Below are 14,901 nucleotides of genomic sequence, written 5' to 3'. Positions count from 1 at the left end.
GTAAAAACAATGCCTGAGATACACCAGGGCCAATTGCCAGCATACCCCTCGTTAGGCGGGGCTGAGAGCACGTCCAACAACAGTGTAATCTGTGAGCCAACACGGGGTGAAAAGTGACAAAACAGAGTACACTCACAGGTGAACAGCTACAAAGGAGGAAAACTCAGTGGCTTCCCTCCCAGTGGGAGTGCTCTAATCCTACCTACCTCGCGCCATAGATCAGAAACACAGGTCAGAAACAGATCTTGGGGCCTCTAGTCCAACAACTAGGGAGCAGACCCCACATCTGACCGGGCAGTGACAACCACAGAGCAAAGGGGAGGCCCTGCTCAATATCCAGTGCAAGCTCTGGTCACCGCAACATCAGTCATACCTCCTGTAAAGGGGATAATGGCCAGCATACACTGAGGAAAGAGGTAGCAGACGTTCATTCTAAAAACAGCCCTCGCACCAAAAAAAAATTAAACCTACACAGGCTACACAAAAACTTTCCCACATAAAAGTAGCCCTCCAAGAGAGTCTGAGGGTCAAGGATTGGGAGGAGGAACCCCCAGAACATTTGGCTTTGAAGGGCAACTGGGTCTGAGCATAGGAGTTCCACAGGGTTGGGAGAAATAGACTCCACTCATGTGCACTGGGACCCAGGACAAAGCAATACCTCCATAGGAACTGGTGCTAGACCTAAGTAGGGGTCTTAGAGGGTCTCCTGGGGAGGCAGAGGTTGGCTTTAGCTCACTATGGAGGCAAGAACACTGGTGGTAGAGGCCCCAGGGGATATAGATCAGTGCCGAAATGGAGGTCCCCATTTTGGCACCAAGACCCAGCCCCACCCAACAGCCTATAGGCTCCAGTGCTGGGACACTCAGGCCAAACAACCAGCAGGTTGGGAACACAGCCCCACCCATCAGCAGACAGGCTGCTTAAAGTCATATTGAGCTCACAGCTACCTCAAAACACACCCCCTGACATAGGGTGTCAAGAATGAAAAGAAATGAAGAAAGTCTCAGAGATGTCTGGGACAATGTTAAACGTACCAACATTTGCATTATAGGGGTCCCAGAAGGAGAAAAGAAAGAGAAACGACCTGAGAAAACATCTGAAGGTGTTATAGCTGAAAACTTCTTTAACATGAGAAAGGAAACAGTCACTCAAGTCCAGGAAGTGCAGAGAGTCCCATACAGGATGAAGCCAAGTATGAACACACTGAGACACATATAGTAGTGTGTATCTGTTAATCCTGTACTCCTAATTGACCCCTCCCCACCCCTTTCCCCTTTGGTAACCATAAGTTTGTTTTCTAAGTCTGTGGGTCTGTTTATGTTTTGTAAATAAGTTCATTTGTATTATTTTTTTAGATTCCACATGTAAATGATATATGATATTTGTCTTTCTCTGTCTTACTTAGTATGATAATCTCTGGGATCATCCATTTTGCTGCCAGTGGCATATTTCATTCCTTTTTATGGCTGAGTAGTATTCCATTGTAGATATATACCACATCTTCTTTATCCATTCATCTGTTGATAAGGTTGCTTCTGTATCTTGGCTATTGTAAATAAATCTGCTATGAAGATTGGAGTACAAGTATCTTTTTGAATTCGAGTTTTTATTTTTTCCAGATAGATTCCCAGGAGTGGGATTGCTGGATCATAATGGTAGCTCTATTTTTAGTTTTTTAAGGAACCGCCATACTGTTCTCCATAGTGGCTATACCAATTTACATTCCCACAAACAGTGTAAGAGGGTTCCCTTTTCTCTACCCCCTCTCCAGCATTTATTATTTGTAGACTTTTAGATGGTGGCCATTCTGACCAGTGTGAGGTGATACCTCGCAGCGTTGATTTGCATTTCTCTAACAATTAGCAATGTTGAGCATCTTCTCACTTGCCTATTGGCCACCTGTATGTCTTCTTGGAGAGATGTCTGTTCAGGTCTTCTGCTCATTTTTTCATTGGGTTCACTGTTTCTTTGATATTGAGCTGTATGACCTGTTTGTATTTTGGAAATTAATCTCTTGTTGGTCACATCATTTGCAAATATTTCCTCCATAAATATCAGTTGAGTGGGGCATGAATAAATGAATCTGTATCATTGAACAGACTATGTCCTGAAATTTGATTCAAAAAATATGGTTGTGAACCCCCCTGCTACCCAGGTGAGTACCACAGCCCTCTGGCTTCTGCTTGCCTGGCCGAGATGTAGGGACTTGTCATTGCTGGGTAGCCCAAAAGGCAGACAGAAAAGAAGGGCTTTCTGATTTGCTGGTAGAGGGTTGAGTTTCTGAGTTCGCACAGGGCACTGGCTGGCTGTGCAGGCTTCAGTGTGACATGAATTAGGACCTGTTGCAGCCTGTTCCCACCCCACCCTCACTGGGCCTGGGAGGTTCAGCCCAGGTGGGAGTGAGCTGCCCTCCACTGCCTGACACACAGGTGACTCCCCACCTCTGGCACTCTGCGCTTCCTGGGAGGCAAACCTTCAGTGCGGGCCCAGCTGTGTGTGGCTTGGGGCATCCTAGCGCAGGTTACATCTTATATATAGAAGAGTTAGGACAAGAAACCTAAAGGGAAAAGAGCGTCAAATCTCTTCAAGGCCAATCAGATTCCAAATATGATTCCCCAGAAATTTGGGACAGGAGCCTTTGACCACCCTAAGTAGGAATGATATGAGTGTTCCAGGGAATGCTACAAGAGAAAAGGTCATGTGAAGACACAGTGAGAAGGCCACCATTTGCAAACTGAGAAGAGAACTCACCATAACCAACCCTGCTGTCACCTTCACCTTAACTTTTGGCCTTCAGAATTCACCCTTTTCTAAAAAAAAGAGATAGTGTTACCCCTGAGGGAGAGGAACACGAGGGCAGAGTAGAAGGATGTGAGCTCACCCCTCTCATGAAAACAATAAAATCACAACTAATTGCTGAACAACCATCAACAAAAACACTGCAAACTACCAAAAAAGATATTCTACATCCAAAGACAAAGAAGAGATGAGAAGGTAAGAGGGGCACAGTTGCAATAAAATCAAACCCCATACCTGCTGGGTGGATGAGCCATAAACTGGAAAATAATTATATCACAGAAGTTCTCCCACAGGAGTGAGAATTCTGAGCTCCATGTTAGGCTCCCCATACTGGGGGTCTGGCATCAGGAGGAGGAGCCCCCCAGAGCATTTGACTTTGAAAGCCAGCAGAGTTTGCAGCAACTCCACAGGACTGGGGGAGAGAGAAACTCCACTCTTGGAGGGTGCACACAAGGTGTTTTATGCACCAGGACCCAGGAAAGAAGCAGTGACTTAATAGGAGCCTGGGCCAGATCTACCTGCTAGTCTTGGAGGGTCTACTGGAGAGATGGAGGGGGGTGGCTGTGGCTCACTATGGGGACAGAGGCACTGGTGGCTGTGGTTCTGGGGAGTGCTTATTGGTGTGAGCCCTCCTGGAGGCTGCCATTTTCTGACCAAGACCTGACCCCACCCAACAGCCTGTAGACTCCAGTGCTAGGATGCCTCAGGCCAAACAACAAACCAGATGGGAACACAACCCCACCCATCAGGCAGCCTAAATCTTCCTGAGTCCACAGCAGCCCACGAAACACACCCCTTGGCATGGACCTGCCCGCCAGAGAGACAAGTCCCAGCTCCACCCACCAGTGGGCAGGCACCAGTCCCTCCCAAGAGAGAGCCTGCACAAGCCTCTTAGACCAGCCTCATCCACCAGGGGGCAGACAGTGGCAGCAAGAGGAACTACAACCCTGCAGCCTGTGAAACGGAAACCAGAATCACAAAGAGTTAGACAAAATGAGATGGCAGAGGAATGTGTCCCAGATGAAGGAATAAGATAAAACAACAGAAAAACTAAGTGAAGTGGAGATAGTCAATCTGCCTGAGACAGAATTCTGAGTAATGATTGTAAAGATGATCCAAGGCCTCGGGAAAAGAATGGCTGCACAGAGCAAGAAGTTACAAGAATATTTTAGCAAAGAGATAGGAAATATAAAGAACAAACAAACACAGATGAATAATACAATAACTGAAATGAAAACTACATTAGAAGGAATCAATAGCAGAATAAATGAAGCAGAAGAATAGATAAGTGAGGTGAAAGACAGAATGGTGGAAATCACTTCTGCAGAACAGAATAACTAAAAATGAATGAAAAGAAATGAGAACAGTCTGAGAGACCTTCGGTACAACATTAAACACACCACTTTCACATTATACGGGTCCCAGAAGGAGAAGAGAGAGAGAAGGGGCCTGAGAAACTATTTGAAGAATTATAGACAAAAACTTCCCTAACACGAGAAAGGAAACAGTCACCGAAGTCCAGGAAGCACAGAGAGGCCCAGGCAGGATAAACCCACGGAGGAACATGCTGAGACATATAGTAATCAAATTGACAAAAATTAAAGACAAAGAGAAAATATTAAAAGCAACAAGGGAAAAGCAACAAATAACAGACAAGGGAATTCCCATAAGGTTATCAGCAGGTTTTTCAGCAGAAACTCTACAGCCCAGAAGGGGGTAATATAATGTATTTAAAATGATGAAAAGGAAAAACCTACAACAAAGAATACTCTACCCAGCAAGGCTCTTGTTCAGCTTCGATGGAGAAATCAAAAGCTTTACAGACAAGCAAAAGCTAAGAGAATTGAGCACCACCAAACCAGCTTTACAACAAATGCTAAGGGAACTTCTCTAGGTGGAAAAGAAAAAGCCACAACTAGAAACAAGAAAACTACAAATGGGCAACCTCACCAGTAAAGGCAAACATACAGTAAAAGTAGGAAATCATCCACGTACAAATATGATCTCAAAACAAGCAATCTTGAGAAGAGGAGAGTACAAATATAGGATATTGGAAATACATCTGAAATTAAAAGACCAGCAACTTTAAAAAACCTTGATTATATATAGATTGCTATATAAAAACCTCAGGGTAACTGCACACTGAAAATCTACAATGGATACAAACACAAAAAAAGAAAAAAGAATGCAAGTACAACATAAACTTAGTCATCAAATCATAAAGGAAGAGATCAAAAGAAGAAGGGAAGAAAAAAGACCTACAAAAACAAATCCAAAAGAATTAACAAAATGGCAGTAAAAACATACATATTGTTAGTTACCTTAAACAAAAATGGATTAAATGCTCCAACCAAAAGACATAGACTGGCTGAATGGATACAAAAACAATACCCATATATATGCCATCTAAAAGAGACCTACTTCAGATCTAGGGACATATATAGAGTGAAAGTGAGGAGATGGAAAAAGGTATTCCATGCAAATGGAAATCAAAAGAAAGCTGGAGTAGCAATACTCATATCTTACAAAATAGACTTTAAAATAAAGACTGTTACAAGAGACAAGGAAGGACACTACATAATGATCAAGGGATCAATCCAAGAAGAAGATATACCAACTGTAAATATATATGCACCCAACATAGGAGCACCTCAATATATAAGCCAAATGCTAACAGCTGTCAAAGGGTAAATCAACAGTAACACAATGCTAGTGGGGGAATTTAACACCCCACTTACACCATTGGACAGATCACCCAGACAGAAAGTCAATAAGGAAACACAGGCCTTAAATGATACATTAGACCAAAAGGACTTAATTTATATTTATAGAACATTCCACCTGAAAGGAGCCAAATACACTTTCTTCTCAAGTGCACATCGAACACTCTCCAGGATAAATCACATATTGGGCCACAAATCAAGCCTTGGAAAATTTAAGAAAACTGAAATCATATCAAGCATCTTTTCTGACCACAACAATAGATTAGCAGTATACTACAGGAAAAAGAAAACTGTAAAAAACACAAACACTTGGAGACTAAACAATATGTTACTAAACAACCAATGATCACTGAAGAAATCAAAAAGGAAATTAAAAAATACCTAGAGATAAATGACAACAAAAACATGACAATCCAAAACCTGTGGGAGGCAGCAAAAGCAGTTCTAAGAGGGAAGTTTATAGCAATACAATCTTACCTAAGGAAACAAGAAAAATCACAAATAAACAACCTAACCTTACACCTAAAGCAACTAGAGAAAGAAGTACAAACAAAGCCCAAAGTTAGTAAAAGAAAAGTAATTGTAAAGATTAGAGCAGAAATAATGAAATAGAGATGAAGGAAATAATAGAAAAGAGCAATAAAACTAAAAGCTGATTCTTTGAAAAGATAAACAAAATTGTTAAACCTTTAGCCAGACTCATCAAGAAAAAAAGGGAGAGGGCTCAAATCAATAAGATTAGACATGAAAAAGAAGTTACAACCAACACCACAGAAATACAAAGGATCATAAGAGACTACTACAATCAACTATATGGCAATAAAATGGACAACCTAGAAGAAATGGACAAATTCTTAGAAAGGTACAACCTTCCAAGACTGAACCAGGAAGAAATAGAAAATATGAACACACCAATCATAAGTACTGAAATTGAAACTGTGATTTTAAAACTTCCAACAAACAAAAGTCTAGGACCAGATGGTTTCACAGGTGAATTCTATCAAACATTTAGAGAAGAGTTAATATCTATCCTTCTGAAACTCTTCCAAAAAATTTCAGAGGAAGGAACACTCCCAAACTCATTCTACAAGGCCACTATCATCCTGATATCAAAACCTAACAAAGACACCACAAACAAAGAAAATTATAGGCCAATATCACTGATGAACATAGACTCAAAATTCCTCAACAAAATACTAGCAAATGAAATCCAACAACACCTTAAAAGGATCATACACCATAATCAAGTGGGATTTATCCCAGGGATGCAAGGATTCTTCAATATATGCAAACCAATCAATGTGATACACCACATTAACAAATTAAAGAATAAAAAACTTATGATCATCTCAATAGATGCAGGAAAAGTTTTTGACAAAATTCAACACCAATTTCTGATGAAAACTCCCTAGAAAGTTTGCATAGAGGGAATCTAACTCAACATAATAAGGGCCATATCTGACAAACCCACAGAAAACATCATTCTCAATGTTGAAAAACTGAAAGCATTTCCTCTAAGATAAAGAACAAGACAAAGATGTCCACTCTAGCCACTTTTCTTCAACATAGTTTTGGAAGTCCTAGCCACAGCAATCAGAGAAGAAAAAGAAACAAAAGGAATCCAAGTTGGAAAAGAAGTAAAACTGTCACTGTTTGCAGGTGACATGACACTATACATAGAAAATCCTAAAGATGCTACCAGAAAACTATAAGAGCTCATCAATGAATTCAGTAAAGTTGCAGGACACAAAATCATTACACAGAAATCTCTTGCATTACCATACACTAACAATGAAAGATGAGAAAGAGAAACTAAGGAAACAATCCCATTTACCATCACATCAAGAAGAATAAAATACCTAGTAATAAACCTATCTAAGGAGGCAAAAGACCTATATTCAGAAAACAATAAGATACTGATGAAAGAAATCAAAGATGACATGCACAGATGGAGAGAAATACCATGATCTTGGATTGGAACAATCAATATTATCAAATGACTAAAGCAATCTACAGATTCAATGCAATCCCTGTCAAATTACCAATGACATTTTGCACAGAACTAGAAAAAAAAAATCTTAAAGTTTGTATGGAAACACAAAAGACCCTGAATAGCCAAAGCAATCTTGAGAAAGAAAAACAGAGCTGGAGGAATCAGACTCCCTGACTTCAGAGTATACTGCAAAGCTACAGTCATCAAAACAGTATGGTACTGGCACAAAAACAGAAATATAGATCAATGGAATAGGATAGAAAGTTCAGAGGTAAACCCACGCACCTATGGTCAACTAATCTATGACAAAGGAGGCAAGAATATACAATGGAGAAAAGACAGTCTTTTCAATAAGTGGTGCTTGAAAAACTGGGCAGTTATATGTAAAAGAATGAAATTAGAACACTCCATAACACCATACACAAAAATAAACTCAAAATGGATTAAAGACCTAAATGTAAGGCTGGATGCTATAAAACTCTTAGAAGAAAACATAGGCAGAACACTCTCTGACATAAATCAAAGCAAGATCTTTTTTGATTCTCCTTCTGGAGTAATGAAAATAAAAACAAAAATAAACAAATGGGATCTAATTAAACTTTTGCACAGGGCTTCCCTGGTGGCACAGTGGTTGAGAGTCCATGGGCTGATGCAGGGTACATGGGTTTGTGTCCCAGTCCGGGAAGATCCCACACGCCGTGGAGCAGCTGGGCCCATGAGCCATGGCCGCTGAGCCTGCGTGTCCGGAGCCTGTGCTCCACAATGGGAGAGGCCACAACAGTGAGAGGCCCGCGTACCGCAAAAAAAAAAAAAAGTTTTGCACCGCAAAGGAAACAATAACAACATGAAAAGCAACCCACAGAATGGGAGAAAATATTTGCAGATGAAGCAAATGACATGGGATTGATCTCCAAAATATACAAACAGCTCATGCATCTCAATAACAACAACAACAACAACAAACAACCCAATAAAAAAAAGTCTGGAAGATCTAAATAAATAGACATTTTTCCAAAGAAGATGTATAGATGGCCAAAAAGTACATGAAAAGATGCTCAGCATCACTATAATAATGATAAATTATTGCACTACAATAATCAGATCTAATAATTTGCATTATTAGAGAAATGCAAATCAAAACTACAATGAGGTTTTACCTCACAGCACTCAGAATGGCCATCACCAAAAAAATCTACAAACAATAAATGCTGGAGAGAGTGTGGAGAAAAGGAAACACTCCTACACTGTTGGTGGGAATGTAAATTGGTACAGCCACTATGGAGAACGTTATGGAGGTTCCTTAAAAAACTAAAAATAGAACTACCATATGATCCAGCTGTTGGGCATACACCTGGAGAAAACCATAATTTGAAAAGATACATGCACCTCAATGTTCATTGCAACACTACTTACAATAGCCAGGACATCGAAGCAGCCTACATGTCCATCGACAAAGGAATGGGTGAAGAAGATGTGGTACATATGTACAATGGAATATTACTCAGTCGTAAAAAAGAACAAAATAATGCCATTTACATCAACATGGATGGACCTAGAGATTTTCATTCTGAGTGAAGTAAGCCAGACAGAGAAAGACAAATATCATGATATTGCTTATATGTGGAATCTAAAAAAATGGTACAGATGAACTTATTTACAAAACATAGAGTCACACAGGTAGAAAACAGTCTTATGGTTACTGGGGGGGAAGGGGGAGGGATAAATTGGGAGATTGGGATTCACATATGCACACTACTATATATAAAATACATAACTTAATAAGGACCTACTGTATAGCACAGGGAAATCTACTCAGTACCCTCTAATGACCTATATGGGAAAATAATCTAAAAAAAAGTGGATATATCTATATGTATAACTGATTCTCTTTGCTATACAGTAGAAACTAACACAACATTAGAAATCAACTCTGCTCCAGTAAAAATTTTTTAAAAACTACTTAGCAGAATTTACATATAATTAATATTGTTACAGAACCAATTTTATCTATTTAATATGGGAGATCCAGATGAAAATTTCTGGGCAAAAGATACTTATTGGTTAATTTTTTGTAAGTACTAAAAAAGCAAAAGATAGACCCAGAGATTTCCATAAATTAGACTATTTTTCTCTAAATACTCTAAATTATTGAGGTTTTATACTGTCTTTGCCTTACTTATTTCTGAGGTGCTGATGTTGCTGTAATCACTATTTTTATACGTGTGTTTGAAGGGCCATCAGACACAAGATAAACAGAATCAAAATTTATATTTTTCATATCAGAATTAATATTGGAAGAAATTTGCTTAAAACATTCAATACTGAAACTCAACTCTGAGCTGACGTCTACTTTTCTTTAAAATGGATGCAATAATAGCGTTTACCTCATAGGATCATTGTGAGGTTTTAATTAAATAATCCATTTACATGGCTTAGAACACCTTGCATTCAATATAAGCTAGTTATTGTTGCAATTATTATTATTTATACTATTATTTTATTCAGAATCATTTTTATATCAGTAGGTAGCACCTAATTTTCTGAGCAAATATAAAATAAACAATGTTTTGTCATAATCTTTGATGGTGCTTTCAATTCCAAAATGAATTACGGCATTTTCTTTCAGTGTCCCCTCCTCTGCTGTGGGGGGAGACTGTCTTATTAGAGATACCAAGTACTTGGCCCTTGAGACTGGGCTACTGACTGTGACTCCTCCTCACATGCAAAACTAGAAAACCACCTTAGATAAGTTGTGCTTTGGCTCCACACTATTCCATGGAGAGGGCAATAATTGGGTTTTTAGTATTTCATTTGCCCATTTCTTTTACAGCTGAGCACTTTTATTTGCCTCACACATTAAAAGAGGAAAACTAGATGGAATATGTGTGCATGAAAGACGGTAGTTTAAGAAGGAAAAGAGTGGAAACTGGGAGGCAAATGGTTAAAGGCCTGAAGCTAACAGTACAAATATAATATTACCCTCTGTCAGATTTATCCCACGTGGTGTTTTCTTTCAAGCTATGGCCATTGTGTGTCTGCACATCAGTGCTTTTTTCCCATAGGAATAAATAGAAGTGCAGTAGAATTCAATGTCATTTCAGGGATCCTAATATTAAAAGAGCTCAGGTAAAACATTGTGTGTGGGCTCTGTGCATGCATGGTTGACTGGTCAGTCTTCTTATGCATCCAATGATGAAGAACTTCCAGCCACTAGTTGACAAATGGGAAGAAGGTGATTTATAATCCTCCATGGATCACCTTTGGCACAAATAAATACATGAAAATTAAAAGACTGTTCAAGTATATTTTCAAGATATTTGAAGTTAATTATTTGCAAAGGGAAAGATGAAGACATCTTTATCTTAAGATTTTTTAAAGGGATAAAACTATTATTCTACAATATGTGATCCTAGACTGAATTTATGTTTTCCTGTTTCTCATAGATTATGTGATCTCATCCTGAAAATTTACCTTTGTGTAATATAAATTTCACACAAACATGTTCTAAAGAATCTTGGAGTAGCATCTGAGTTATAAAAGTGCTGAAGCAATGGCAGTTCTTTTGGTAAAATGATTCTGACAAAGAAAGGTTTATCATTTCATTTTAAATGAAGGTGAACCTACTAAAACTATGCAAAATAACAAAAGCTGTAGGTTTAATTTCCCTCAACCACAGTAGAGGTGACTGAATGCTTTATGGAGGTGGTAGGTTTTTTTGTTGTGTTTGTTTTTTTTTTTGGAGGTGGTAGTTTTGATGCTGACAGAACACTGACTTTATGTAATGAAAAGATTACCTGTCCCAGGGACTGCCAGTCCAAACCAGCACTGCCGATGTAAACATGCTGTTTGTCCACAATCCAGAAGGAGGACTGCAGCCGGCCCTTGTTGTAGGCAGTCATGTTCATGTAGGTCACCTCAGCTCCTAGGAGTTCAAGGAAATCCCAGTCAGCCTCTGTGTCAAGGCCATGAACATGCAGTCAGTCACGTACCGGCAGAAATACTCATGGTTTGCATCCATCACAGTTGGCATTCAGGGAAGCCAAATATTTACATTAGTTAAGTGCAGAGAGGACCCTCAAGGAGTTACTTTATTCCCAAAGAGAATACAAAGGGAAAAAAAAAGAATAAGTTTTTCCCTATGTATAGCTCCACATGGTGACAAGATCATGGCTTCTCAAGTCAGATCTGACTCAAATCCCCGCTCCTTGATTTATCACTCAAATGGTGAGATAGGTGTGCCATGCTCTTTTTTCTTTTACTTTTGGGATAACTTTCATACAATTTTGCAATCAATAAAAGATCAGTCTTGCTTAGTAATACGCCTTTCCTCAATAAGAAACTGGCCTTCTTTTTCTTTATTGAAGTATAGTTGATTTACAATGTTGTGTTAGTTTCAGGTGTACAACAGTGATCCAGTTATATATATACATACATATACATACATACATACATACATATATATATATATTTCAGATTCTTCTCCATTATAGGTTATTATAAGATATTGAATATAGTTCCCTGTGTTATACAGTAAATCCTTGTTGTTCATAGGAACTGGCCTTCCTATACTTTCTGTATGTTAGTTTCACCTTTTACCCTTTCACTTGCCTTAACTTCTTTGTTTCCCTCTTCATTATTTAATTTGGATTTGGTTTCTTCCTAGCCTTTCTTTATCTGATAATTCTTAATATCAGCAACGGGGTTATTCAAGACTTACAGAAATGTAAGGTCAACTAGGTCACCCAGACTATTGTTAAAACCAAAAAATTCACTTTAAGATCTGAATTTAACCAATTGTTCTATGCATCATGTGTCATAATCAGTTGTCAAGCTGCTATGTACTGCTGCCTCAGGATTATGTGTTTACAGCTTCTCAAAAGGAACATATACAGGGGGACCTTCAAGATGGCAGAAGAGTAAGACGTGGAGATCACCTTCCTCCCCACAAATACATCAAAAATAGATCTACATGTGGAACAACTCCTACAGAATACCTACTGAACGCTGGCAGAAGACCTCAGGCCTCCCAAAAGGCAAGAAACTCCCCACATACCTGGGTAGGGCAAAAGAAAAAAGAAAAAACAGAGACAAAGGAATATGAATGGGACCTGCACCTCTGGGAGGGAGCTGTGAAGGAGGAAAGGTTTCCACACACTAGGAAGCCCCTTCACTGGTGGAGATAGGGGGTGGGCGGGGGAAGCTTCAGAGCCATGGAGGAGAGGGTAGCAAAAGAGGTGCAGAGGGCAAAATGGAGAGATGCTCTCACAGAATATCAGTGCCAACCAGCACTCACCAGCCTGAGAGGCTTGTCTGCTCACCCGCTAGGACGGGTGGGCGCTGGGAGCTGAGGCTCAGGCTTTGGAGGTCAGACCACACGGAGAGGACTGGGGTTGGCTGTGTGAACACAGCCTGAAGGGGGCTAGTGCACCACAGCTAGCTGGGAGGGAGTCTGGGAAAAAGTCTGGAGGTGCCTAAGAGGCAAGAGACCATTGTTTCGGTGCGCGTGAGGAGAGGAGATTCAGAGCACCACCTAAATGAGCTCCAGAGATGGGCGCGAGCTGTGGCTATCAGCGCAGACACCAGAGTTATGCATGAAATGCTAAGGCTGCTGCTACAGCCACCAAGAGGCCTGTATGGAAGCACAGGTCACTATCCACACCTTCCCTCCCAGGAGCCTGTGCAGCCTGCCACTGCGAGGGTCCTGTGATCCAGGGACAACTTCCCTGGGAGAACACTTGGAGCGACTCAGGCTGTTGCAACGTCATGCTGGCCTCTGCCGCCACCGGCTCGTCCCGCATTCCATACCCCTCCCTCCCCCGGCCTGAGTGAGCCAGAGCCCCCTATTCAGCCTCTCCTTTAACCCACTCCTGTCTGGGCGAAGAACAGACACCAAAGGGCGACCTACACGCAGTGGCAGGGCCAAAACCAAAGCTGAACCCCAGGAGCTGTGTGAACAAAGAAGAGAAACAGAAATTTCTCCATGGAGCCTCAGGAGCAGTGGATTAAATCTCCACAAACAACTTGATGTACCCTGCATCTCTGGAATACCTGAAGAGACAACGAATCGTTCCAAAATTGAGGCGGTGGACTTTGGGAGCAACTGTAGACTCGAGGTTTGCTTTCTTCATCTAATTTGTTCCTGATTTCATGTTTATCTCAGTTTAGTATTTAGAGCTTACTATCACTGGTAGATTTGTTTATTGATTTGGTTGCTCTCTTCCTTCATATATATATATATATATTTTTTTTTTTCTTTTTCCCTTTTTGTGGGTGTGTGTATGTATGCTCCTTTTTGTGATCTTGTCTGTATAGGTTTCCTTTTACCATTAGTCCTAGGGTACTGTCTGTCTGTTTTTTTTTTTCTTTTTAGTATAGTTTTTTAGTGCTTGTTATCATTGGTGGATTTGTTTATTGGTTTGGTTGCTCTGTTTTTTCTTTTCTTTTTTTTTTTTTACTTTTTTTAGTTTAATAATTTTTTTTTATTTTAATAACTTTATTTATTTATTTATTTTTCTTTTTATTTCTTTCTTCTTTTTTTCCTCCCTTTTCTTCTGAGCTGTGTGGCTGACAGGGTTTTGGTGCTCTAGCTGGGTGTCAGGCCTGAGCCTCTGAGGTGAGAGAGCCGAGCTCAGGACTTTGGTACACCAGAGACCTCCTGGGACCATGTATCAATCGGTGAGAGCTCTCCCAGAGATCTCCATCTCAACACTAAGACCAAGCTCCACTCTACGACCAGCAATTACCAGTGTTGGACACCCCATGCCAAACAACTAGCAAGACAGGAACAAAACCCCACCCATTAGAAGAGAGGCTGCCGAAAATCATAATAAGTTCACAGACACCCCAAAACACACCATCGGACGCAGTCCTGCCCAACAGAAAGACAAGATACAGCCAGGTCAACCAGAACACAGGCAGCAGTCCCCTCCACCAGGAAGCCTACACAACCTACTGAACAAACCTTACCAACTGGGGGCAGACACCAAAAACAAAGGGAACTATGAACCTGCAGCCTGCGAAAAGGAGACCCCAAACACAGTAAGTTAAGCAAAATGAGAAGACAGAGAAAAACCCACCAGACCAAACAAATGAGGAGGCAGTCTACATGAAAAAGAATTCAGAGTACTGATAGTAAAGATGATCCAAAATCTTGGAAGTAGAATGGCAAAAATACAAGAAATGTTTAACGAGGACCTAGAAGAATTAAAGAGCAAACAAACAATGATGAACACCACAATAAATGAAATTAAAAATTCTCTAGAAGGAATCAATAGCAGAATAACTGAGGCAGAAGAATGGATAAGTGACCTGGAAGACAAAATAGTGGAAATAACTACCACAGAGCAGAATAAAGAAAAAAGAATGAAAAGAATTGAGGACAATTTC

At 40.2% G+C, this 14,901-nt stretch overlaps 1 protein-coding gene across 1 annotated transcript in view; it reads right to left on the bottom strand.

Moving 5' to 3' along the window:
* Positions 1-14,901, bottom strand: part of PLD5 (phospholipase D family member 5) — a 474,308-nt gene that overhangs the window by 88,518 nt on the left and 370,889 nt on the right. The window contains exon 5 of the mRNA XM_060142072.1: positions 11,310-11,437. Within this exon, the coding sequence (XP_059998055.1) occupies positions 11,310-11,437 (128 nt within the window). The remainder of the gene's footprint in view (positions 1-11,309; positions 11,438-14,901) is intronic.

This window comes from Lagenorhynchus albirostris, chromosome 2, assembly GCF_949774975.1.
Source record: "Lagenorhynchus albirostris chromosome 2, mLagAlb1.1, whole genome shotgun sequence".
Classification (NCBI taxonomy): Eukaryota; Metazoa; Chordata; class Mammalia; order Artiodactyla; family Delphinidae; genus Lagenorhynchus; species Lagenorhynchus albirostris.
The sequence above is the reverse complement of the archived record's forward strand: the minus strand, read 5'-3'. Positions and strand labels throughout refer to the sequence as shown.